Source organism: Raphanus sativus, unplaced genomic scaffold (genome assembly GCF_000801105.2).
Source record: "Raphanus sativus cultivar WK10039 unplaced genomic scaffold, ASM80110v3 Scaffold0909, whole genome shotgun sequence".
Lineage (NCBI taxonomy): Eukaryota > Viridiplantae > Streptophyta > Magnoliopsida > Brassicales > Brassicaceae > Raphanus > Raphanus sativus.
Window position 1 is genome coordinate 5,373 of NW_026616223.1, and position 22,852 is coordinate 28,224.

Here is a 22,852-nt window from a genome sequence, read left to right on the forward strand (position 1 = left end):
TCTTTTCAATGGCAAACTTGTGGTTAATCAAAATAGATATGGGCTTTTAGTAAATTTGCTTATATCTCAATTTAGTCTAGTAATTAAAACTTAATATGAGTAATTATTGAATCAATTAGAGTCATTCTAGTAATTATTGAATCAATTAGAGTCATTCTAAGTAATTTCTCTTTCATTTAATCGTGTAAATTTCTTGTACAGATTTGAAATAAGAAATGGGAATGTATTATTTAGAAAGAAAAGATACAAAATTCACGCGCGGGACCCTTGATAGTAATGATAATACGAACTTATATCTGAGGTATCTACTTAATAAGTTGAGATAAAATGGACCGATAATTTGCTACTGCATGCGTAAACCTAACAAAAAAATTCTTAGCAAAACAAAAACCTAACAAAAATGATCGAATGTAAATGTTTTCTAAGTTAATTTCTTAAGCAACAAAAACACAAGAATCAAATTTTAATCTGTCCAAACTAATTGGTTAACAAAAGTACGAAATATACACTACTTTAACTTTATCGATGTTTCATATGCACGATGTGATAACATTTTAGGACAAGATAGATTCGTGTGTTTATGAAAAGTTATTGAAACAGAAACTAGAAATAGTTCGATGAGCTTTATTAAAATTCAATGAACAAAAAAGGAAAATACAAAAAAAAAATATTTTAGCAAAAAAGAAAGAAAGGAAAATACTTTAGGTTGTTGTTCGATCTTCGTAGGAACTAAATTATCATCATTTTGAATTTGAGTTTTTGTCCAAACGATTTACATGATGGATCGTAACAAATAATTGGTTTATCTTTTGATATTAAACGGAAATTATTTCAAACTTGGATCAGACAATATGATTATCAGTTCACTTTGTAGTACTAGCTAAGGATCGACTAGATCAGCGGATAGAATTCATACAAAAGAAAAGATTTTAGGTTGTCTGCAAGAGATTCAAAAATTCTAATGATAATTCATAAAGATGGGAAAAGACGGCCGGTTACCCATTATAGTTGTATTAAAAAAGAGGTTACCCATTACAATGTCATTACACAGGTTTATATATGAAAAATCTATCTTACTAAAACTCTAGATACAATGAGTTAATGGGCTTGTAACTTTTTGGGTTTGACTCTTTAATACGATGCACTAATTTAACTTTATCGATGGTCCACCTCTAGTGATAAATTTTTGTTGATTTGTTTGAGTTTTGCATCATCTTTTTTTATTGAACATTTTTATGTCCTCTTTTGATTACTTTTTACATTGTAGAGGTACTCATCTAAGACATTAACTTATCCTCATTTAAATGATCAGCTTGATGTATAGTCTCGCAGCTAAGAGTTCGTGAGGCATTTGTTATATACATATATGATATTTTCGTCTGCTGAATTTTGTGGTTAGCGGCAGATCTAACAACTAAGGTAACCATTTAGAAACTCCGTTCAACTATTGTATATATATGATAATTCTCATCCATATATCCATTGTACCTAGATAATTGATGTACAAAAAATTAAATCATATAATTACGAAAATACTAAAAACAAGACAAACAGAACTTCACAATTCTTAGAATATTTTTTAAAATGTGTAAAAGCACTGCTATCTTGGACCAACAGAACATTAAAGTAAATTGCATTTGCATATATAACTTATACAAATAGAAGAAATTTACATCATCATTGCTTGAATCTCTTCCAAGGTTTTGCCTTTGGTTTCAGGAACGAGTTTTGCTATGAAGATAATGGCCAATACACATACCCCACCATAGACATAAAATGCACCTAAAACCCCAAAAAGGTGAAGACTGTTTGCTTATCTAATGCGTATGATAAAATAACAAAATCTATAATTTGGTAAAGGAAAATAATACATACCATGAGGGCTCCAGATCATGAGAAAGTTGAACGTTAAGGAGACAAACCATGAACTAAGCCAATTTACAACCGTAACAAGCCCTCCAGCAGTTCCTTTTAAATTTATTGGGAATATCTGGAATAAAGAAATATATTAGAAAAAAAATCATGGCAATGACAATATGAACATACTATATCGTTTTGATCTTACCTCCGACATTATAACCCATGGGATTGCACCCATTCCAATCGAAAATGAACCGATATAAACCTGAAAATTGGATTTCCTGGTTAAATGACCAGTAAACCAGGCAAACCCAAAGGTTAAAAACCATAACCTGATTTTAAGATGCTTACCAAGACACCGCTAACTGCTAGAGCTGGAATGATATCAACTGCTAAACCATGGGCCTGGTTAATTAACATCAAAACCAAAATCAAACATGTTAATATCTAAACTTCAGGTTTAATTTCCAACACTATATACTCTAAGCTTTTCTTTCAAATAAATAAATTAATTAGAGTGACCTTTAGAAGAAATGAATTTCCGATGAGCAAACATCCAATCAGCATCCCAACAGCTGAAGCCTGCAATATATCAATATGGTCAGGCCGAATAATCGAAATTTGTATTATTTAGTTTATTGAAAATATTTGCAAGAACCATACCATAAGAAGTGGTCTTCGTCCAAGCCGATCAATTAGTAACGTTGCACCCAGTGCTGTAAGAATGACTTGTTCGATCGAGTATAGAATGCTTCCAAGAGTTGGGGATGCTCCTGGTACACCCAAACCGGAACAAAACCGATGAGTGGTCTAGAAACTAAGCCTGTTTGAAATCAAAATTAACTAGATCCGGTTCGAATTATAACCTGCTGATACAAAAATTTGCTGTGCATAGAAGATAACCCCATTTATTCCAACGAATTGTTGGAAAAACATTAAACCAACTCCAACCTGGTATAGTACAGCTAAAATTAAAAACCAAAGTGACCCGGGAAACATAGTTAATCACCGGTTATTTGAATTAGAGATTCGTACGATCACAAAACGTATGTTCCTTTTGTCAATAAGGTCTCGTAGTGTGGTTTTCGGAAGGTGAGCTATAGTCGCTAAGTACTCCTGTAAACAAAAAAACGAAGTTAATTATAGAAAGTTTCATAAATGCAATGTCACGTACCGGAACGGTTTTCTAATCAAGTCTTTGGTTCAAAATGTACTTTGATTTCATCGGCTTCTCTTGCAATATTGGCGTTAGAACCCCTCAGTTTTTGCAATGCCATTTCGAATTCGTGGTGGCGTCCAACCATTTCCTTCAAACGCCAAAGCATTTGAGTTGCACTGATAAGTTATAGATTCTAAAGCTTAACTGAACCGAAATTGAATTTCAAACTTTAATCATACCAGCCATCTAGGTGATTCGGGAATGAACCAAGTCCCAAAGAATAGAATCACACACGGTGCAACTCCTGAAGTTAATTAACCAAGACAGTTTTATTATAACCAAATGAAATATAATACCATCTTTGGTACAATTGCTAAAATACTAAATGCTTTCAAATATATTAGCTACTGCACAAACAAATTTACCGGTTAGTGCAAGAGCTCTCCAGTTTACGACGGCCCCTATGAGGAACATGGAAGCCAATCCGATTACTAAAAAAAGCTGCAGAAATAATAGTATCATTTAAAATATTATAGTTAGAAAGACCATAATATGTTAAGAAGTTTACAAAACAAGCTGGAATACATCTTTAACCACAGACTAGACCTAACACAAGCTGGAATACATCACCTGGTTAAGCGTAGCTAATGCTCCTCGTAGTTTTCTCGGACTAATTTCGGCGATGAAAACCGGAACCTATAAAATAGCCAAATGAAACTGTGAATTTAGTAAAGTTAAAATATGAATTTAATAATCATATTTTCATCGACATATGATTCTTTTATTTATATAACAATGTGAAAATGTCATACCACATACGAAAGGGTACCGCAACCATAACCCGTGAGAAATCTACCGAAGTCCAATGGTATGTCACCCTAGTTAATAATTGAACAAAATTTAAAATAACGATCCGCTATCGTACAATATTCTGTAATTTTTCTGAACAAAAAAATAATGAATAAAAACTTAGCACACTGAAAAACCTTGGCGAAGTAAATTATCATCCAGCCGATGGCAGAGATCACTGAAGACAACCTCATGGCCTGTCGCAAAATCCACATGCATGTGACCAAAAATGTATATATACTTTTTGTTTCGTAGTAGAATAAAATGTAATATCATAAAATGTTTGTGTGTAGATCGAGATGAATAAAACATTAACTATATATTATAACACATTATAGTTATTTTTGTTAAGCTGTGTTTTTACCCCCTTCCGACCGATGAAATCAGAGATCTTTCCCGATGTTATAGCGCCAAGAACTGCTCCCACATTCAATATAGATCCAAAAACTGAAAACTAAATTAAAAAGTGGATTAGTAAAAATTCATCGCAAAACAAATCTAAATGTTGAATACTTCATATGATTTTAAACCTGGGAATATGATAAATTAAGTTCTTCCATAATCCCGAACTGGGTTGGAGCGGAATACCCCACCTATTAATTAAAAAGTAGAGATTTTTCTCGTATTAATAACAAATTATTGGTTAATCATCAATTTTTCTTGGTAATCTTAATTAAAAGAATAACTAAAAGAAACTTACGCAGGTTCCAAACTCGTAGGAACCACAAACGGCAATGAATGTGCTTAGACAAACCATCCACGAGGCTCCTTCTTCTTCTGAGACATCGCATCCATTCTCCGGAAGCAGCAAAGGCTCAGATTTGTCTTTCATTTTCTCCATATCGTCTTCTCTTCTTGCCATTTTCTTCTTAGTTACCCTATCAAGTCAACGAATACGTACCGGTTTATTTGTAGAACATGCGAAAAACCTTTTTTTGTGAAGGATATAATAACTCAACGGATGAGAGGAGCTTCGAAGCCACCGTGATTTTAGATCTTAAACTTTGTTTTGTTCTGTGTTTGTTGATATAAGCCTATATATAGACACATATATCGATCTGTATATATTGTGAACATTAACAATAGCTGGCTGGCTTAGCTAAAACACAAAAGATGGTCGATGGTTTTGGACAAATTAGACAATTTGCATTAATTTATTGTGTATACTATGAAAGTTTCAGTGCAGTTCAAAATGTAACTATAAAGTATAGATTATGAAAGTCCAATGCAGTCTCACATAGATTGTGTTGAGGTTATCCAAAAAAAAAGATTGTGCTGAGGTTATCCACAATTTAATGTTGGTTGACTGAATTTTGAGGTACTTACGTACGAGTTACAACCATTCCGAGTAAGCTAGAAACTTTAAAACTTAAAACATTTCATAACGTAGCTATTGATTTTTTTTTTTTTTAATTTCATTATACATCTCAAAATATTCTGTACACTCATGCATTGTATGACTGGGGCTGGTAACATGCATGGTTTGTAGTTTTCTAAAAACAATAATTAAATAATCCATGCATGTTGTTGAGTATATAACATGCACACTGACGTAATACCTGAGTCAAAGATATGATCCTTTTCTTTTCTCTAATTTCCATTTCTCCTTATATGCATTGGACGGTCAAGATTTGATAGGCAAAATATGAACCAAGAAAAAGGAAATGAATCAGGTGATATTTTATTTTTAGGTCTGTAAAAAGGAAACAAATCAGACAATGTCGTTTTCTCTAGTTCCTCCTCCTAAGAACATGTTAACCGGGGAATTTTTAGGATGAAATTCTTAGCAGAACCGGTTCTTAACTTTTCTAGTTAAAAATTAAGAGACGGATTCTTATATCTATAAACACTCTACCGTTAGACCATCTTCAATGGAGGTTTTAAGCTCCAAAACCTAGTAAGGATTGAAGTCTTCCCATCCTTCTTTAAGGATCAATTCCTTAGAGTATTGTAACTGTTCGCGGGTCCTGTTGGTTAGGTGGCGGCCTGCCACTGGTTATTTTTTTTTTTTTTTGCTGAAAAGAAAGATAATAATAAAAAAATTTTAAAAAAAATTTTAAGGACTCCTACCCGAGCTCTAATATCTTTTTCGTCTTTCGGCATCTCAGTCGTCCATCTGAACCAAACCCGAAACCAGCGGGTCAAAACACTACTATAGTTCGCGAATGAATAAATATTGGGCCTTACTATATATAATTGGGCCTATGTTGTTATTCCATTTTAAAAATCAATTGGCTTATGGATCATTTACAAAAACCCACTGTCTAGTTTATTGATACGCTTGTGTTCTTGCTCTACCCTCACCGATCATCAAAACACTTAAATCGAATCTCGATTCAACAAAAACAAACACACTGCTGAGAGAGACTAGTAGTTAATATCTCAGCTGATCTCAAAAGATCTAAAATCTTTCACGATAGATCCTCTCTTCTCTAATGTTGTTGCTGTTGTTATTGTTCTTCTTCTAATATCCCAAACAATAATGGTGGAACCACTCCCCCCGATCACGAGGAGGCGTTTCATCGCCGTTTTCTGGATCGCCGCTTTCGCTTCCCTCTCCATCTGGCAATTCGGCGGCGGCGACAGAGAAGGAACCTCAGGTGGTGGTCTCTCCTCTGTTTTCCGGTGGAAGACGACGACGGCCGCAGCTTCCGGTGGATTCCCTCTGGTTAGACCGGTTTCGTTTAATCTGACGGACTTCGGAGCAGTGGGAGACGGTGTAACGATCAACACAGAGGCCTTCGAGAGAGCTGTCTCTGCGATCTCGAAGCTTTCTAAAAAAGGAGGTGGACAGCTTTACGTGCCACCTGGCAGGTGGCTAACTGCTCCGTTTAATCTCACCAGCTTCATGACTCTTTTCTTGGACCAGGACGCTGAGATCCTTGCCGTCCAGGTTAGGTTTAATCTCACCACTACTACCCTCCCCTGCCTTCAAATATGAATCATTTTGAAATTTCTATCGAATGCTTATTTATCTTTGTGATTTGAATTTCGAAAGTATGTTTTGAACATTTCTATAGATTATGTGTGACTTTTTTTAAATATATATATTTTTTGAATTATACAGAGGTATCCTGATCCTACATAGGTGGTACAGACTAGTTACTACTTGTTACCGCGTACTGAATGTTAATTTTCTTTTTATATTTTGAATTGGATCCTATTGAGTTTAGTCATATCAATGTTCAATAAATCTCTAGGAAGTGGTTAGGTTAGGTACTGAGATTATTGATTAAGCATACGCTTAGATCAGCACTCTGTTTTTTTTCAATGTCAACATTAGGATGAAAGTTTATGGCCTCTGCTTCCTCCTTTACCTTCATACGGTTACGGAAGAGAGCATCCTGGACCTCGTTACGGAAGTTTCATTCACGGACAGTATCTCAAAGATGTCGTCCTCACAGGGAATAACGGTAGCATCAACGGGCAGGGGCAATCTTGGTGGAAGAAGTATCGCTCAAAGCTTCTAAACCACACAAGAGGACCACTGGTTCAGATCATGTGGTCAAGCGACGTCGTTTTCGCCAACATCACTCTGCGCGACTCTCCCTTTTGGACGCTTCACCCATACGACTGCAAAAACGTTACGATCACTAACATGACCATTCTGGCACCTGTGATCGAAGCCCCAAACACTGATGGCATCGATCCTGGTGAGTGTCTCAACCTTGCAACTCAGATATATGTAACAAAAAACGAAAATGAACCTCTAATTACTGTCTCTTCAGATTCATGTGAGGACATGATCATTGAGAACTCTTACATCAGCGTTGGTGACGATGGAATCGCAATAAAGAGCGGTTGGGACCAGTACGGAACTACTTACGGACGTCCTTCTAAGAACATACTCATTCGCAACCTCACCATCCGCTCCAATGTTAGGTAAAAAACAGAGAGATCAACTTCCCCTGAGTGATGCTAAATCTAAATAATCTCTGACTTGTATGTAACAGTGCTGGTATATCAATAGGAAGCGAGATGTCAGGTGGCGTCTCAAACATCACCGTCGAGAACATTCTGATATGGAGCTCACGGCGCGGAGTTCGGATCAAAACTGCACCGGGGAGAGGCGGGTACGTACGCGATATAACGTTCAGAAACGTCACGTTCGATGAGCTGAGAGTTGGGGTTGTGATAAAAACTGACTACAACGAGCATCCGGACGGTGGATTCGACCCTCGAGCGTTCCCGGTGCTCGAGAACATTATCTACACGGGGATATACGGTCAGGGAGTGCGCGTGCCGGTGCGTATCCAAGGAAGCAAAGAGATTCCGGTTAGAAACGTAACGTTCAGGGACATGTCGGTGGGGGTAACTTACAAGAAGAAGCATGTATTCCAGTGTTCTTACGTGCAAGGGCGTGTGATAGGGACCGTCTTCCCTGCTCCGTGTGAGAATCTTGATCGGTATGACGAGCAGGAACAGCTGGTGAAGCAGTCTGATTCCCACAATGTAACAGATATAGATTACGAGATATGAGTCTGACCAAGAACATGTTAAAAAATATTGTTAAACAAATATTTAGCAAAAACTAATACTGTTAGCAACTAATACTAATTTGATAATCAATAAGGGTACTATTGTTAAAAAATATCACCACCATAATTTTATTATAACAATTAACGAAAACTTTGTACACTGTTACTTCCTAAAGATTAAACTTTTTCCTACAGATTAAATTATGTTCCGCAATTTTGATAATGTCACATGCATTATTTAAATTAACTGTTTAAGTGTTTCAAATATATCAATTTCTTGCTCATTTTAGACTTTTCTATTTTCTGTTTAATGGTGAGTTATTATTTATAAATATATACTCATATTTTTTGCCATTAAATTTTCTTAGTGCTAGTGGTAAAAATAGTTCATGTCTAGGCTTAAATTTAGCTAACAACATAAACAGATTATTTACTAAATAAGAATGTTTACAATTTATATATAAATATTGCACATTGATTCTATGATTAGAATATCGTTTGATCTAAAAATGAATTTTCTTATCAGTTTTATGTTGGTTTTTGCTACCTATTACAGATTTGGTACAGCTTGCAAGGATAACCGTGTTGAAATTCATAATCAACTTGGTCCTGGTATTGTTCTTCGTCACGAGTGTGTTGTCAACGAGAAACCCGACGCTACTGCAGCAGAAAAAAATGTTTTAAAATTTAACACCTCATATGTCATGGAATTCAAAGATGCACGCTTAAGTTATTTTTCTGCAAAGAAAGAAATGCATTGTCATTTCAAGTATGACAGGTATCACTGTGATTTTCGAGCATACAGAGAAGCCACTATTCGTCGATGTGGCGGACTACGTTCATATGAAGCTAGAAAAGATGGAATTTACTTTAGAAGGAGTTATGCTAAACCCCATGACGAATTTAAATTTCATTGGATACTTGGTAATTAATTTTTATTAAATGGTTTTTTGTACCAAGCATATAAATCATATCAGTATGTGTTTTATTTATGCTACATGGTTGTTTTTATAATAATTTTAAAAATTCCCAAAATATAATGTATTTGTGAATAAAAATGTATCGTTGTATATATCAGTATGTGTTTTATTTATGCTTCACCCGTACGACTGCAAAAACGTCACGATCACAAACATGACCATCCTAGCATCCGTGTTCGAAGCCCCAAACACTGATGGCCCTGATCCTGGTAAGCATCTATCTTAACGTTTGCACCTCATCAGATAAGAATCTTTCAACGTTGTGCATCATATTCATGTGAGGACATGGTAATTGAGAACTCTTACACAAGCGTTGGCGACGATAAAGAGCGGTTGGGACCAGCATTGGCGAACCTACATAGAGTAGAAAGGGTGCAACTGCCCCCACTAAAAAATACAAGTTTATTTAAATGCACCAAAATTTATATGTCTGTTATAGTTTAGTTGGTAAAAACTATTATTTGCACCCACTGAACTAAGGATCAAATAACTCTTTGCTTCCCTTTCACTGTTTTTGCCCCCATTCATTATATTTTCTAGATCCGCCACTGGGGACCAGTATGGGACTACCTACGGACGTCCTTCGAAGAACATACTCATCCGCTCCAATGTTAGGTAAAAAACAGAGAGATCGCTTAGTGATGTTAAAATCTATAAATAATCTGACTTGTAACCTTAAAAAAACAGTGCTGGTATAATTGTGTAATTGTGTATATCTAAAAGATGTGTTCATTTGTTCATTTTTTTTAAGGTTACAAGTCAGATTATTTGTTCATTTCAAATAAATAACTACTCAAAACAGAATGTTTTTAATGATGAAAAATGTATAATTGTGTATATCTAAAAGATGTGTTGTTTAAAATATTTTTTTAAGATGAAAATATATGACTGTGTCTATTTAAAAGATGTGTTGTTTAAAATAGATGAGTGTAGAAAGAAGAGTTGCCAAAAACTTTGATGACATCATCATACAGAGAAAGAGTTGTTTATATCCATTAGATATATTTAACTATTTAATATATTTAACCATTTAAGCAACCTTTTTAATTTGTTTGTTTTTCATTTTCTTAGGTAATTTTGGAATTTTTTTTGTCTTTTCAATTATATTCAGTATTCATTATGATTTATGATAATTGTATTTTTATGACTTGAACCAGAAAAAAACTTAGAAATGGTTATTAAAGGTCTCCAACTCTTTTGGTATGTTGTTATTTTGGTATATTGGATTTTCATATATGAAATTCTTTGTTTAACTATTTTAAGCTACCTTTTTAATTTGTTTGTTTTTCATTTTTAGATAATTTTTGAATTTTTTTTGCCTTTTCAATCCTATTCAGTATTCATTATGATTTATGATAGCTGTATTTTGATGACTTGAACCAAAAAAAAAATAGAAATGGTTACTAAAGGTCTCTAACTCTTTTGGTATGCTGTTATTTTGGTATATTATGAATTTGCGTGGGCATATAAATTTCTTACTAAAAATGAGTTATTTTAACAATATTAATCAAATGTCCACCTAATATTTTTTGACTTCATTCATTTATATTTATTTTATTTCATTTATTTTATACATTAATTAAGTCATTTTATCATAGCCAAAATTTGTGAGATATATTATACATACATATTATGTGATATAAATATAATATCAAAATAGGGAATTTGCACCCATTAACAAAAAACCCCAAAATTAATTAACTAACCAATTTTACACAAAAATCTAAATGAACAGTCACATCTTTTCAATTTATAGATAACTAATTTTAAAAATACTTTAAAAATATATATTTTAAATAGACACATTAGTTCAAAAACACATTTATAATAGAAAAAGATACCTTAAGTATTTTAAATTTAAATAAAATATCTTTATAAATAGTAACATTCTTTCAATGTATAGGTAGTCAACTTAAAAATATATGTTTACAATATGTTTGAATAAACACATCAGTTCAAAAAAAATTTATAAAAAGACACGTTAACTATTTTAAATTATTTTCAAAGATATATATGCACAGTCACATATTTTAAAATTATATGTAGTTATTTTTAAAAACATTTCTACAATGTTGTTTGAATAGTAATGGATCTGAATGATAGAGACGTGGATGAGACAAGAGAAAGATCAAATTCTTTTACAATGAGAATTGCATATAAAAAGAGACAAAGAAGAGTGCAGTAATCTTTGGTGTTGGATTAGAATAAGTTTATATATTTTCATGAACAAAAGGTTAAACAAATAGATAAAATAACTGTTTGTGTGATGAAAAGTCATAATTGTTCATGCATATGCCTTTATGTCGATAAAAATTATAGATTAGTTAAACGGATAGTTGTTGTGTAGTTGTGTCATAGAATTGGAATTGAACGTGTGCATGCATTGTCTAAAAATCTAAGTTTGTTTGTTCTAACATTCTAGAGGGAACAACAGCAAGTCGTTTGCGATAGTTCGACATGTATAAACTTGTGAAACGTACGATTGTTTGGAACGACTTCTACCAGAACGAAAAAAAATTATTAATCATTTTAGTTCTAATAAAAAGTTCAATATAAACATACTGAAAATGTGCAAGTGGTTTGTCTAAGAGATGTGATTAAGAGATGTTTTTAAGGGATGTGTCATTTGATAATTGTACCTTTTAAAATATGTGTCTTTTAAATAGATGCTTTTTGAAGAAGAGTTGTCAAATGAATTCATGACATCATCAAACCTTAGAAAAAAGAATTTTATATCCATTAGATGAAACAGTTGAAACAATTCTGACCTTTGGATGCAAATTTTTTTTTCCTATAAAAAAATGCTGATGTCATACGAGAACAAAAAAATGGTTTGCTATTCTATATAGATTTTTGGTTCGTGGGCTCGTTTCGGTTCGAAATCTCAGCTGTTATATGAACAATACACGGATCTCCCACCATAAAGTAATAAACACAAAAAAAAGTAAGATACAGACATACAGTCATCTCTGCACTTGACATCTTCTCTACAGAAACAATCTCTTAGGACTCTTTAAAATCCCTCACGACGTGTGAAGAAAACAGATACTTCAAACAATCTTTTACGTCCTAAACCGTCTAAACCCGAACCAGATCTCGTAGTGATTAAACAGCAAGCTATCATGCGTCTGTTTGCCAAGATACTCAAGTCCCAAACTCGCTAGCCTCTTCGCACACTCGTCCCCACCTAACCTCGAGCAAAACTTCACGTTATGCGACACGAAGATCCTCCCATCGTAAGGCTTCAACTTCTCAACCAGCCTCTCGAGTCCCGTCCACACGAGCTTATCAGGCATGTGGAGGAACACAGCACTCGCGTAGATCAGATCATACGTTGTATCTAACCCGAACTTGCTGAACTCCATGTCTTCTCCTCTGAGTATAAGAGGACGTTTGTGTAGAAGACCTTGAGACGGGAGCTCGTACCTCAAGGCAGCCATCAGAGAGAGCTCGTCCTTTTCGAGGCAGTGGAAGTGGCTTGGATTGAGATAGCGTATGAAATGCAGACCCACGCGTAAGGTCCCGCACCCGATTTCGAGGACGCGAGAGTTTGGTCTGAGATTGGAGGATTCGGCTAAGAACTCGAATACGTCGCGTCCACCTGCCCATGGCTCGCCGTAGTTGCTGTGGTGCTGCTCAACTAGTAACTCACCAGGGCATGGGAGAGCTGTGTGGTTGTTGTCTCCTTCGTAATGAGATATACCCTTGTACCTGAAAATGAACAAACACAGGGAGATAAAGCTCCAGTGTTTCATATTCTAAGAAACAGAGCAATGGAAAGCTCGAGTCTTTTAAAAACAGAGCAAAGCAAAGCCAGAGTCTTTCATATTCTGAAAAAACAGAGCAATGGTAACCTAGAGTCTTACATATTCTAAGATTAAGAGCAATGGAAAGCTTGAGTCTTTTAAAAACAGAGCAATGGGAAAGCTCCAGTCTTTCATAATTCTATAAAAACAGAGCAATGGAAAGCTCGAGTCTTTCATAATTCTAAAAACAGAGCAAAGGAAAGCTCGAGTCTTTTAAAAACAGAGCAATGGGAAAGCTCCAGTCTTTTATATTCTATAAAAACAGAGCAATGGAAAGCTCGAGTCTTTCATAATTCTAAAAACAGAGCAAAGGAAAGTCTCATGTTCTAGAAACAGAGCAATTGAAAGCTCGAGTCTTTCGTAGTTCTAGAAACAGAAAGATCATAACTTTCACCACGAACATGAAGAGATCTGATCAAAAGGCCAAGGAACCAAGAAAGACAGAGAGAGAGAGAGAGTATGATTTTACTGTTTGAGATCTGCGAGTTGTTGATCTCTAGTGCGAGGATTAATCCCCTTCCTGAGCTCGTTCTTGTGCATATGCAAACCATTGGATCTAATCAGATCTCTGACCCACTCTATATCATCTCGCGTCGGGGATATCTTCTCTTGTAATCTCACGTCACTAACGACGGTCGGAGAAGAAGATGCAGATGGAGGACAGGAGCAGGAGGAGGTGGAGAGAGAAGAGGAGAGGAGGAAGAAGACGGCAGCTGCGAATGAGAGCGAGAGGACAAGTATAGGCACGCTCACGAAAACTCCTTTCTGCATCGCTGGCGACGGTGAAGAAGAAGAAGAACAGAGAAATGCCATCGAATGATGTCTTAGAGAGAGAGAGACCGCGTTTAGTGGAAACGAGTGACTGTTTTTTTTTGGGAAAGTGCTGTTTTTTTTTGGAGAAGTGCTGTTTTTTTTTTGGACAAGTGCTGTTAATTTATTAACTGAACAATTACACTATATACTCCTGGTTTTTATTTAAATTTATAATTAATGGTTTATTACATACATCTAATTTCCTAATAATTTTGTAGCTATCTTTTTTTGTTTATTTTGATCTATGTCTGAAATTTTTAATCTTAATAACTTTAAGACCAATAGTAACTAAGTGGTTAAGTCATTCAACCAATACAAAAATAGTAACATCTTAAAAAGATATATATATATATATATATATATATAATTTAAATGATTTATATAATCTTATCCTTAATATATATGAAAACAGTGTGAAAATTATAGTTTCTATTAGCACTGTTGTATGGATCAACAGTAGGGAGTCATAAAGTGATGGATTTTGCAATCCGTCTCTGGTTATTTTGTTTGGCCTCTTTGAATGTTCATAAAGGAATGTCAAACAATTTAGCTGATTATCCAAATCAATTTGGTAGATACGGGTCACTGATGTTTGATAGTCTTCCTTCTGATGTTGATTGTTTTTTGATATTGGAAAGAGAGCTGGTGATAACACTAGTGTTTCTTAGGTGAATCACGCTGCTTTGGCTGGTTAAAACACTCTTGTTTCTTGTTCTCCAGACACTGCAGTCAACTAAGTCAAGGATAGTGAATTTGTTACACTTGCCAGCAGTAAATATCCATTTTTATTTTTTTTCCTTCTGGTACCACTATATCGCCTTCTGATTGAGTGTTAATTTTCTGTAACACTTCTACACCTGAACTGAATATGAGAAGGACTTGCCGTTGTGGTCACACTAGGGCTACTTAGTGCGCACTACAAGGTGCAGTTAACCGTTAAGACCTATAGTTATGCGTGCACTTTCAGTTATTCAGTGGGTTGTTGTTTACACAATTACACATATCTATGTAGGTTACCAATTACGTTGAGGAAAAGATGCTTGACAGTCCTTTGGATAGTTTAGCAGATGGAGGAAGGTGTTCAGGAAAAGGACTGCTACAGTCTGGATCAAAGCCTTGGCAGAAACTCAAGAGTATCTTCCATTGAGATCATATGCAATAACCAGGCAAGTCAGCTTCAAGGAACCCAAAAATGTGCTAACTTTTGATTGGTTCACAAGCTCTAATCTATCGTTTGGCAGAACAAGGGTTGTTTCCTGTGATTACATCAGGTCTTACCTCCAGAGATGAGTTTGGAAACTGTATGGACATTTATATGGAAGAAACCTGAGGATGTGATCCTCAACTACAGGGTAGCTATAGCTTAGATAGAGGTAAGAATTCTTTGAAGAAGTGAAAAAAAACTCACGAAAATGCATCATGTCAGTGTTGGAGAAGCAGTCTCAGGCTCCATCTACTTAATGGTTTTTTTTTAAAACTTGAGAAGGTGATTTCAAGAAGATATAGAGAATTGACCTTAAGCGGCCTTGGAAGATTTGATACAGAAGCTTTTGTAGATTGGCCTTTTTTTCTTTTGCATTTGAAACAATGATGTGAAAATGAATATCACCATAAGTCATGGTTTAGTTTACTCAGCTTCTTAGCTGGAAAATAATGCTGTTCTTTGGAGTTCAGATTCATTGGGAAGGTGGCATACTCAGCAAGCAAAAAGGCTCAAGATTTTGGATGAGATGGTGCCAAAAACTTTACTTATTTTTGTACATTAGGAGGAGGCTTAAAGGTTTGAAAAAGAAAAGAAAAACGAACTTTCTGCTTGTTTTCAATTGTTTCCCTCAAACAATTTAAAAACCAATGAGAGTTTGAATTATCTTGAAGATTTGTAGAATCTTCTTTGGCTTCTTTCTTATCATATCAGGTCTTTAACTTTCTACTTCGTTTTCATCAGCTTCTGCCATCTCCTATTCCTTCTTCTCCACTGTAGGAGGGAAGTACAGCAATTGGATAGCTCTGGTGGTGCAACTTTCAAGCTCCTTATCCTGGGGAACATAATTGCTTAACTTCATGGCTGGACCACTGTCAAAATCCAAGAGAATACATAAGCAGTAAGCACATGACAAAAGTGAAATTTAGCAAGAACAACAATCAAAGCAACGAAACCAATCACTTGAGCAAAATATAACAGAGAGGCAAAAACAAAGCACAAGGGGAAGCTACTCTTGTTCGCAAGTAGAACATCAACATATGAATCGGGCCAAGTTAGATCATTCTTTTAGGCCCAATAGACTGAAAGCCCCTCTATAAATGCAGCGTTTGCTTTCACACCTTAAAACCCTTCACTGATTTGTTTCTTAAACACACAAGTTGATGTTAATGAATTATAAAACATACTGTATTGTGACTATTGTCTCTATAAGATAACATAAATATTGTAAGTTAGCATCCTTGGAATGAATAAATAAATAAAATATAGGGTATTATTTGGACAGGAGCAATCACTAGTTTCTGAGCCTTTGTTCCTTGTTTGGTTTACAAAAGAGTCTTGATAAAGGAACTTCTTTGATTGGAGAGATGAAGCAAAACTCTCATTATTTATAATAATTATTCTTCTTTTTCAATTCCTATTTTAACGTTATTAAAATGATGGTATTATTTTAGTGATACATTCCAATAACATTAGGTAGATGTCTACACCAAATATTTGTTTTCTTTATGTTTAACTAATATTGTTTGACCAACTATACTATAGTTCAAACTATTCTTTCCATACATGTGTGATCATTGTCACTGAAAAAACATCCACTCACTGTAGCACCAGTAGATCTTTTACATTAAAAATGAGACTGGTAATGAAATGTTTTAAAAGAAAAACACTTTAATTCAACCCAAAACTTTATGGTCTACAAATTTAAAAGAAGGATAGAACAAAGGACCAGTAAAATATCAAATAGTGGTCACTCTAAGGTTGGTGGGGGTGCTGAAGAGTAGTAACTTTGAGCCTTTTGCGTCCAAAAACAATTACACGTAATAAAAGAACAGATCTTCGTCTGTTTCTCTTTATTCCTTTTTCTTGTCTGATTCAAAACCCAAACAAGAAAAGAAAACACACATTAAGTTTTGGAGTAAATAAGAAAAAAAAGCAGTTCAACCAATCCCTTCTCCATCAGAATTTTACTCAGAAGGTTGGTCTCTTTCCTTTCTTCTTATTAATGCTCTTCCACTCTAGTGTAATTGGTGTATGTATCACCTTGCCTTAATTGATTTATTTTTTCCTTCCTGTGCTTTAAAGGTTTGATTTTAAAACTTTCTGAAAATTTTGAAAATCTCTCATTGATCCATCTGTGTGATTTCATATGTTTCTCTTGAGTGTCGAGTCAGCTTTGATATCTCTAAACAAGTTTTTCTTTTCAGATCTTTGACTTGTCTCACACAACCTGAAAACATCATCCTGTCTGAAAAAAACACTAGGGTTTGAATCTCTGCAGCGGTTCTTGTCTGTTCAATTTTCAGATTTGAACATCTGGGTCTCCAATTTCACTCCTCCTGGATCATAAAGTAAGTAACTTTCTCCAAATCTGATTCCCCGATGTGAAACACTTTGCTGGAATTTGAATTTTGCCAATTATTTGTGTTTGTGTTGCAGTTTGATTCCAAAGAGATCTTTTTTTTTTAAGAAACCATGTTGAGCAAATGAAGGTTAGTTTGATGAGAGATGGGTTGTGTATTGGGTCGACCTGGATCTCCAGGATCAGTAGTTAGCTCAAGGATCGAGTCTAATCGAAAGGAAGTTAACAATGTGTCTGTGACTAAAACCGAAACCAGACAGAACACTAGTGTTGTTGTTGCTGCTGCTGCCTCTGCTTCTACTAGTGAGGAGGTTGTGAATCATCACAAGGAAGAGAATGGCGTTGCTGTCATAGAAGCCAAAGAGAGGAAACCTAAAGGCGAGAGACGAAGGTCTAGTAAGCCTGACCCGAGACGGAGCAACCCACCAAAGAACTTGCTCGGTGAGCAAGTTGCTGCCGGATGGCCACCGTGGCTGTCTGAAGTCTGCGGTGAAGCTCTAAACGGATGGCTTCCAAGAAAAGCTGATTCCTTTGAGAAGATTGAGAAGGTAAAGATTTAAAAAAAACTCTGTTTTTTGTCCTCTGTTCTGTTCTTTGGGTTGTTAAAGTCTGTTGCTTTGTGTTTGTGTGAGAAGATTGATAAGGCGAAGATAAAAACTCTGTTTTTGTCCTCTGTTCTGTTCTTTGGGTTGTTAAAGTCTGTTGCTTTGCTTTGTGTGTGTGTAGATTGGATCAGGAACGTATAGTAATGTGTACAAGGCGAGAGATTCATTGACAGGAAGTATTGTAGCGTTAAAGAAAGTGCGGTGCGAAGTTTTGGAACGCGAGAGCTTGAGATTCATGGCTAGAGAGATTCTGATCCTGAGGAGATTAGATCATCCCAATGTTATCAAACTAGAAGGTTTGGTTACTTCGAGGATGTCGAATAGTTTATACTTGGTGTTCCGTTACATGCATCACGACCTTGCTGGTCTAGCTGCAAGCCCGGACATAACATTTACCGAGCAACAGGTAACACAAAACCGTTATTTTCATAGTTTGTAATAACATAATTATTCAACACCGTGCTGTTACAGATTCATTTTTCATAGTTTGTAATAACATAATTATCTAGCGTTAATAATAGCTATGTTTTTTTTTTCAGGTTAAATGCTATATGAAGCAACTCCTCTCGGGGCTCGAGCACTGCCACAACAGAGGAGTTCTCCACCGCGACATCAAAGGATCAAACCTTCTCATAGACGACGGAGGAGTTCTCAGAATAGGCGACTTCGGTCTCGCGACGTTCTACGACGCTAGCAAAAGACAGAGGATGACGAACAGGGTTGTTACTCTATGGTACAGAGCGCCTGAGCTTCTCCACGGTGTCGAAGAGTACAATGTAGGCATTGATCTGTGGAGCGCAGGGTGCATTTTGGCGGAGCTGTTATCGGGTAGACCGATCATGCCGGGTCGTAACGAGGTAGAGCAGTTGCACAGGATATATAAGCTGTGCGGTTCGCCTTCTGAAGAGTACTGGAGGAAGATTAGGCTTCCTTCTCATCAGAAGCATGCTCATCACAGGCCTTTGCCTCAGTTCAAAAGAAAAGTAAGAGAGGTTTTCAAGGAGTTCTCTCCTCAGGCGCTTTCTTTGCTCGATACGCTCTTGGCTATTGATCCTTCTGAGCGTCAGACAGCTTCGGATGCGCTGATGAGTGATGTAAGTTTCTTGACAATTAAAAAGTTTAAGCGTTTTGAGTACTATTGCGGATTCGGTTTATTATGTTAATTTGGGTCAGGTATTTGGTTTCGGTAGTTCGGTTCGGCCACTGTCCTACCGAAATAAACCAAAAATAAATCAGTTTGGTTTTTGATTAGTTTCGGTTTTAATTTTATTTCCGAAAATAACCGATTCTTTTTGTTTCGGTTAGAATTAGGTATAATTTTCTTTAAAAATCAGATATTTTCGGTTAGATTCAGTCATTTCAGTTAAATTAGATTATTTTCGGTTAGTTTGGTTAATTTGGTTCGGTTGGTTTAGGTTATCTGTTTTTAAAACACACCAAACTAAACCAAACTCAAAACCGTAACCGAACCGAAAACTATCATGGCTGATTTGTTTTTTTATTTTATTTGTACAGTTCTTCATGACGGAGCCATTTCCATGTGAACCTTCTGATCTACCTAAGTATCCTCCAAGTAAAGAGATTGATGCTAGGAAACGAGATGAAGAGTTTAGAAGGTAAAGTTTTTTTCAGTTTTCTTGGTCTTCTTGTGACTATGTTTGGTTTCTGTTTACGTGAGAGATGCATTGATATCTGCAGACAAAGGGAAGCACGTAAAGTTCAAGGAGAGAGCAGAAGAAGAATCAGACTACCTAGAGAACGAGCTCATCCAAGAGCAATGCCTGCTCCTGAAGCCAATGCCGAGAACCAATCCAACATTGATGTAAGAAATGAAACAATATTGTTTTTTACTTCTTCTCAGTTCGTGTCTGAATCTTTTTTTTTAAACAGAGGATGCGTTTGATCACGCATGCGAATGCTAAGAGCAAGAGCGACAAGTTTCCTCCACCGCATCAAGACGGGTCGCTTGGTTTTCAGGTGGGATCTTCACGGAGACTGGATCCATCGGAGATACCGTTTAGCTCAAACTCGTTCGCTGCTTCTTACTCCAAAGAGCCGTTACAGACATGGTCAGGCCCTTTGGCTCCTATTGGAGCGTCTGACTCGGCTGCACAGAGGAGAAAGGATGTTAACAAGGAGAGGAGAATGGCTGCTAAGCTTAAAGGGAAAAGAATCGTTACTTAATGAGATTGTTGTTATTATTATTATTCCTATTTTGATAGAGATACTTTTTTTGGTGGGTTATATGTTTTTCTTATTTGTTTGATTTGTACAAGAGCACTGACAATAACATTCAAATGAGGCTGCCTTACATTATATGTAAAGTTTTTTTAGTGTTTGATTCTTCCTTGGAGATGACACTCATGCAGAGAGAACTTGCACAAATGTAACTGTGATGAAGAAGAAGAAGCTTCTTACATACAGTTCAGGAGACGTGTGGGGGTTTTAGTAGTATTCGTTGTAACGAAACAAGACTCTTTTGTGTATGCTTTTACTTTTGGCTTTCTATTTATAGGATCTGATTGGTAAAGTTATAGGGGTACTGTTTGGTTCAAAACTTTGGCCAATGGAAAAGGCTGTAATAAATATATGAGAATGATGGGTAGTTGTGACAAGAAGTATATATTCATGATATTGAGTGGCCATGGTGGTCCATGGATTTGAATTCGGTTGGTGAAGTGGTTAAGACCGGTTCGACATGGTGCACTTCAATTCAATTAAGAGAATCTGAGAAGTACAATTTTTTTTTTTGAACTGAAAATGGTGCACTTCAATACAATTTCACGGTATGTATTGCCTATTGAGTGGTCACTGTGGTCCATAGCTTTGAATTCGGTTGGTAAAATGGTTAATACCGGTTTGACATGTTACACTTCCATTCAGTTAATTTTGGGACGTTGATATGTTACATTCGGCACGTGCATGAGTATCTATGGGTTGAATATTTGCATGGTAACGAGGCCCATATTTTATTTTTCTTACGACGACGCCGTTTCTGAGTGCACCAAGCTTATAAATGGGACCAGCTACCTTGAGGACATCACGCTCTTTGTACACTCCGCCATCTCTCTCCATCTCTCTCGTGAGTAACGACAATGGCGGCCACTTTCAGCTCTTCAGTCTCCATGCAAGCTACCTCTTTGGTATTACTAATAATCATCTTCTTCTTCTTTTTTTCACAATTGGCACCTTGTTTTTCAGATCATCGCTCTAACCGTTACGATGTTTACATCATTTGCTGTTTGTCACCGTTTAAAACTTTGGTCGCACGTTAATGATGTGATCATTTGATACGTTAAAAATAATGTTTGGTGTGAATTGAGGCTGGTGGTTTTCGATATGCGTTCATTTGAATCACACCTTACGAGCTATGGTTGTGACAATTACAACAATAGTCATGAGTAGTTGGTGATTTGAATGAATTTTTTTTTTTTTGTATTGATGAACAACAGGCAACAACAACAACAATGAGGATAAGTTTCCATAAGCCTGCTTTGGTTTCAAACCATGGAAGGACTAATATCTCCTTCAACCTAAGCCGCACTCGCCTCTCAATCTCTTGCGCGGTATATGTTCTGTTTTTTCTTTGTACACACACACTGAGCATTTTCACGCCTTTGTTGACATCTTTGTTTTGTGTCTTTATAGGCCAAACAAGAGACAGTAGAGAAAGTATCTGAGATAGTCAAGAAGCAACTCTCACTCAAAGACGATCAAAAAGTCGTTGCAGAAACCAAATTTGTCGATCTTGGAGCAGATTCTCTCGACACTGTACTCATTAATTTATCAGTCTCTTTTTGAATAATAACTCGCATGTTTTGTATTAACAGAGTGTTTTTGCATGCAGGTTGAGATAGTGATGGGTTTAGAGGAAGAGTTTGGTATCCAAATGGCGGAAGAGAAAGCACAGAAGATTGCAACTGTTGAGCAAGCTGCTGAACTCATCGAAGAGCTCATGCAAGCCAAGAAGTAACTTTAAGTTTAGTTTTACCCTCAAAAATAAAAACAGAGCAAGGCTTTGAGTTTGTTGTTTTCGTTATGTTCTTTTTAATGTGTCAAGTGAGTCTTGTCTTTGTCCCAATGGTTTAGTAGTAGTGTCTGTATCCACGAGTTTCTATCTGTCTCCTCTTAATCTTTTGGTGCCCGAAATTTTTTCAGATCAATGAATATCATTCTCAAGAAAGGGAGAAGTATGTTGTATTTTGGTAGTATTAACACATACAAAGAGTGTGTGCCTTAAAAGGAAGTTACAATAGCTCGGTTCATAAGCGATCCTATTCACCATGTAACTGGAATGGGTTCTTCTATCTCGGCCTCAGTAAACTTTCTCCAGACTCCAAAGGCATGCTAAGGCCTCAGAAAACTTTCTCCAGGCTCCAAAGGCATGCTAATTGCTAACTACACATACACATATATATATACTAGGTGATTTTCCCGTGCTCATGCACGGATACACATATTTATAAATTAAATATGTTACAATAGTTGATTGTTATTTAATTTTAATTTTGAATTAATTTATAATTTGTATGCATAATTTATACTAATAATATTATATTATTTTAATCAGACATATGATTTTAAATAAGTTATCATTTGGGTATATTGGATTGCATCAATCAATTTCTCTAAATTCAACTAATACTTTTTATTTTAAATATATGAAAATTATGATTATTTGCTTTTACTTTGGTTGTTATCTTAGATATGTAAATATATTTGAGGAAGATTATGTATAA

General features: G+C 35.7%; 5 protein-coding genes across 6 annotated transcripts; 3 read left to right on the plus strand and 2 right to left on the minus strand.

Annotated features, from left to right (window-relative positions):
• Positions 1–1,553: 1,553 nt before the first annotated feature.
• On the minus strand, positions 1,554–4,882 carry LOC108811440 (sugar transporter ERD6-like 8). 2 transcript variants are annotated; one of them, XM_018583486.2, is made up of 18 exons: positions 4,828–4,882; positions 4,569–4,746; positions 4,399–4,461; positions 4,233–4,322; positions 4,006–4,065; positions 3,832–3,897; positions 3,650–3,715; positions 3,445–3,520; positions 3,259–3,323; positions 3,075–3,167; positions 2,896–2,976; positions 2,727–2,811; positions 2,524–2,633; positions 2,383–2,442; positions 2,212–2,265; positions 2,066–2,125; positions 1,876–1,990; positions 1,554–1,782 (listed from the first exon to the last, which is right to left on the minus strand). In XM_018583486.2, the coding sequence occupies exons 2-18, from the start codon at positions 4,728–4,730 to the stop codon at positions 1,670–1,672; spliced, it is 1,419 nt and encodes a 472-aa protein (XP_018438988.1). In that variant the 5' UTR covers positions 4,731–4,746; positions 4,828–4,882; the 3' UTR covers positions 1,554–1,669. The 2 variants fall into 2 exon arrangements, with proteins under 2 accessions (XP_018438988.1, XP_056853951.1); XM_056997971.1 differs by having other exon boundaries at positions 4,569–4,876.
• A 1,268-nt stretch (positions 4,883–6,150) lies between these two features.
• Positions 6,151–8,419, plus strand: LOC108811439 (probable polygalacturonase). Its single transcript, XM_018583485.2, has 4 exons — positions 6,151–6,761; positions 7,152–7,521; positions 7,597–7,750; positions 7,822–8,419. The coding sequence occupies exons 1-4, from the start codon at positions 6,351–6,353 to the stop codon at positions 8,345–8,347; spliced, it is 1,461 nt and encodes a 486-aa protein (XP_018438987.1). The 5' UTR covers positions 6,151–6,350; the 3' UTR covers positions 8,348–8,419.
• A 3,776-nt stretch (positions 8,420–12,195) lies between these two features.
• LOC108811442 (uncharacterized) lies at positions 12,196–14,030 on the minus strand. Its single transcript, XM_018583489.2, has 2 exons — positions 13,602–14,030; positions 12,196–13,037 (listed from the first exon to the last, which is right to left on the minus strand). The coding sequence occupies exons 1-2, from the start codon at positions 13,943–13,945 to the stop codon at positions 12,389–12,391; spliced, it is 993 nt and encodes a 330-aa protein (XP_018438991.1). The 5' UTR covers positions 13,946–14,030; the 3' UTR covers positions 12,196–12,388.
• A 2,934-nt stretch (positions 14,031–16,964) lies between these two features.
• LOC108811437 (probable serine/threonine-protein kinase At1g54610) lies at positions 16,965–20,457 on the plus strand. Its single transcript, XM_018583483.2, has 8 exons — positions 16,965–17,124; positions 17,354–17,497; positions 17,586–18,056; positions 18,235–18,519; positions 18,653–19,207; positions 19,629–19,729; positions 19,812–19,935; positions 20,004–20,457. Exons 3-8 carry the CDS (start codon positions 17,655–17,657, stop codon positions 20,295–20,297), a joined length of 1,761 nt encoding a protein of 586 aa, XP_018438985.1. The 5' UTR covers positions 16,965–17,124; positions 17,354–17,497; positions 17,586–17,654; the 3' UTR covers positions 20,298–20,457.
• Positions 20,458–21,138: 681 nt separating this feature from the next.
• On the plus strand, positions 21,139–22,276 carry LOC108811444 (acyl carrier protein, chloroplastic). Its single transcript, XM_018583492.2, has 4 exons — positions 21,139–21,256; positions 21,566–21,679; positions 21,762–21,884; positions 21,961–22,276. Exons 1-4 carry the CDS (start codon positions 21,209–21,211, stop codon positions 22,084–22,086), a joined length of 411 nt encoding a protein of 136 aa, XP_018438994.1. The 5' UTR covers positions 21,139–21,208; the 3' UTR covers positions 22,087–22,276.
• The last annotated feature ends 576 nt before the right edge of the window (positions 22,277–22,852 follow it).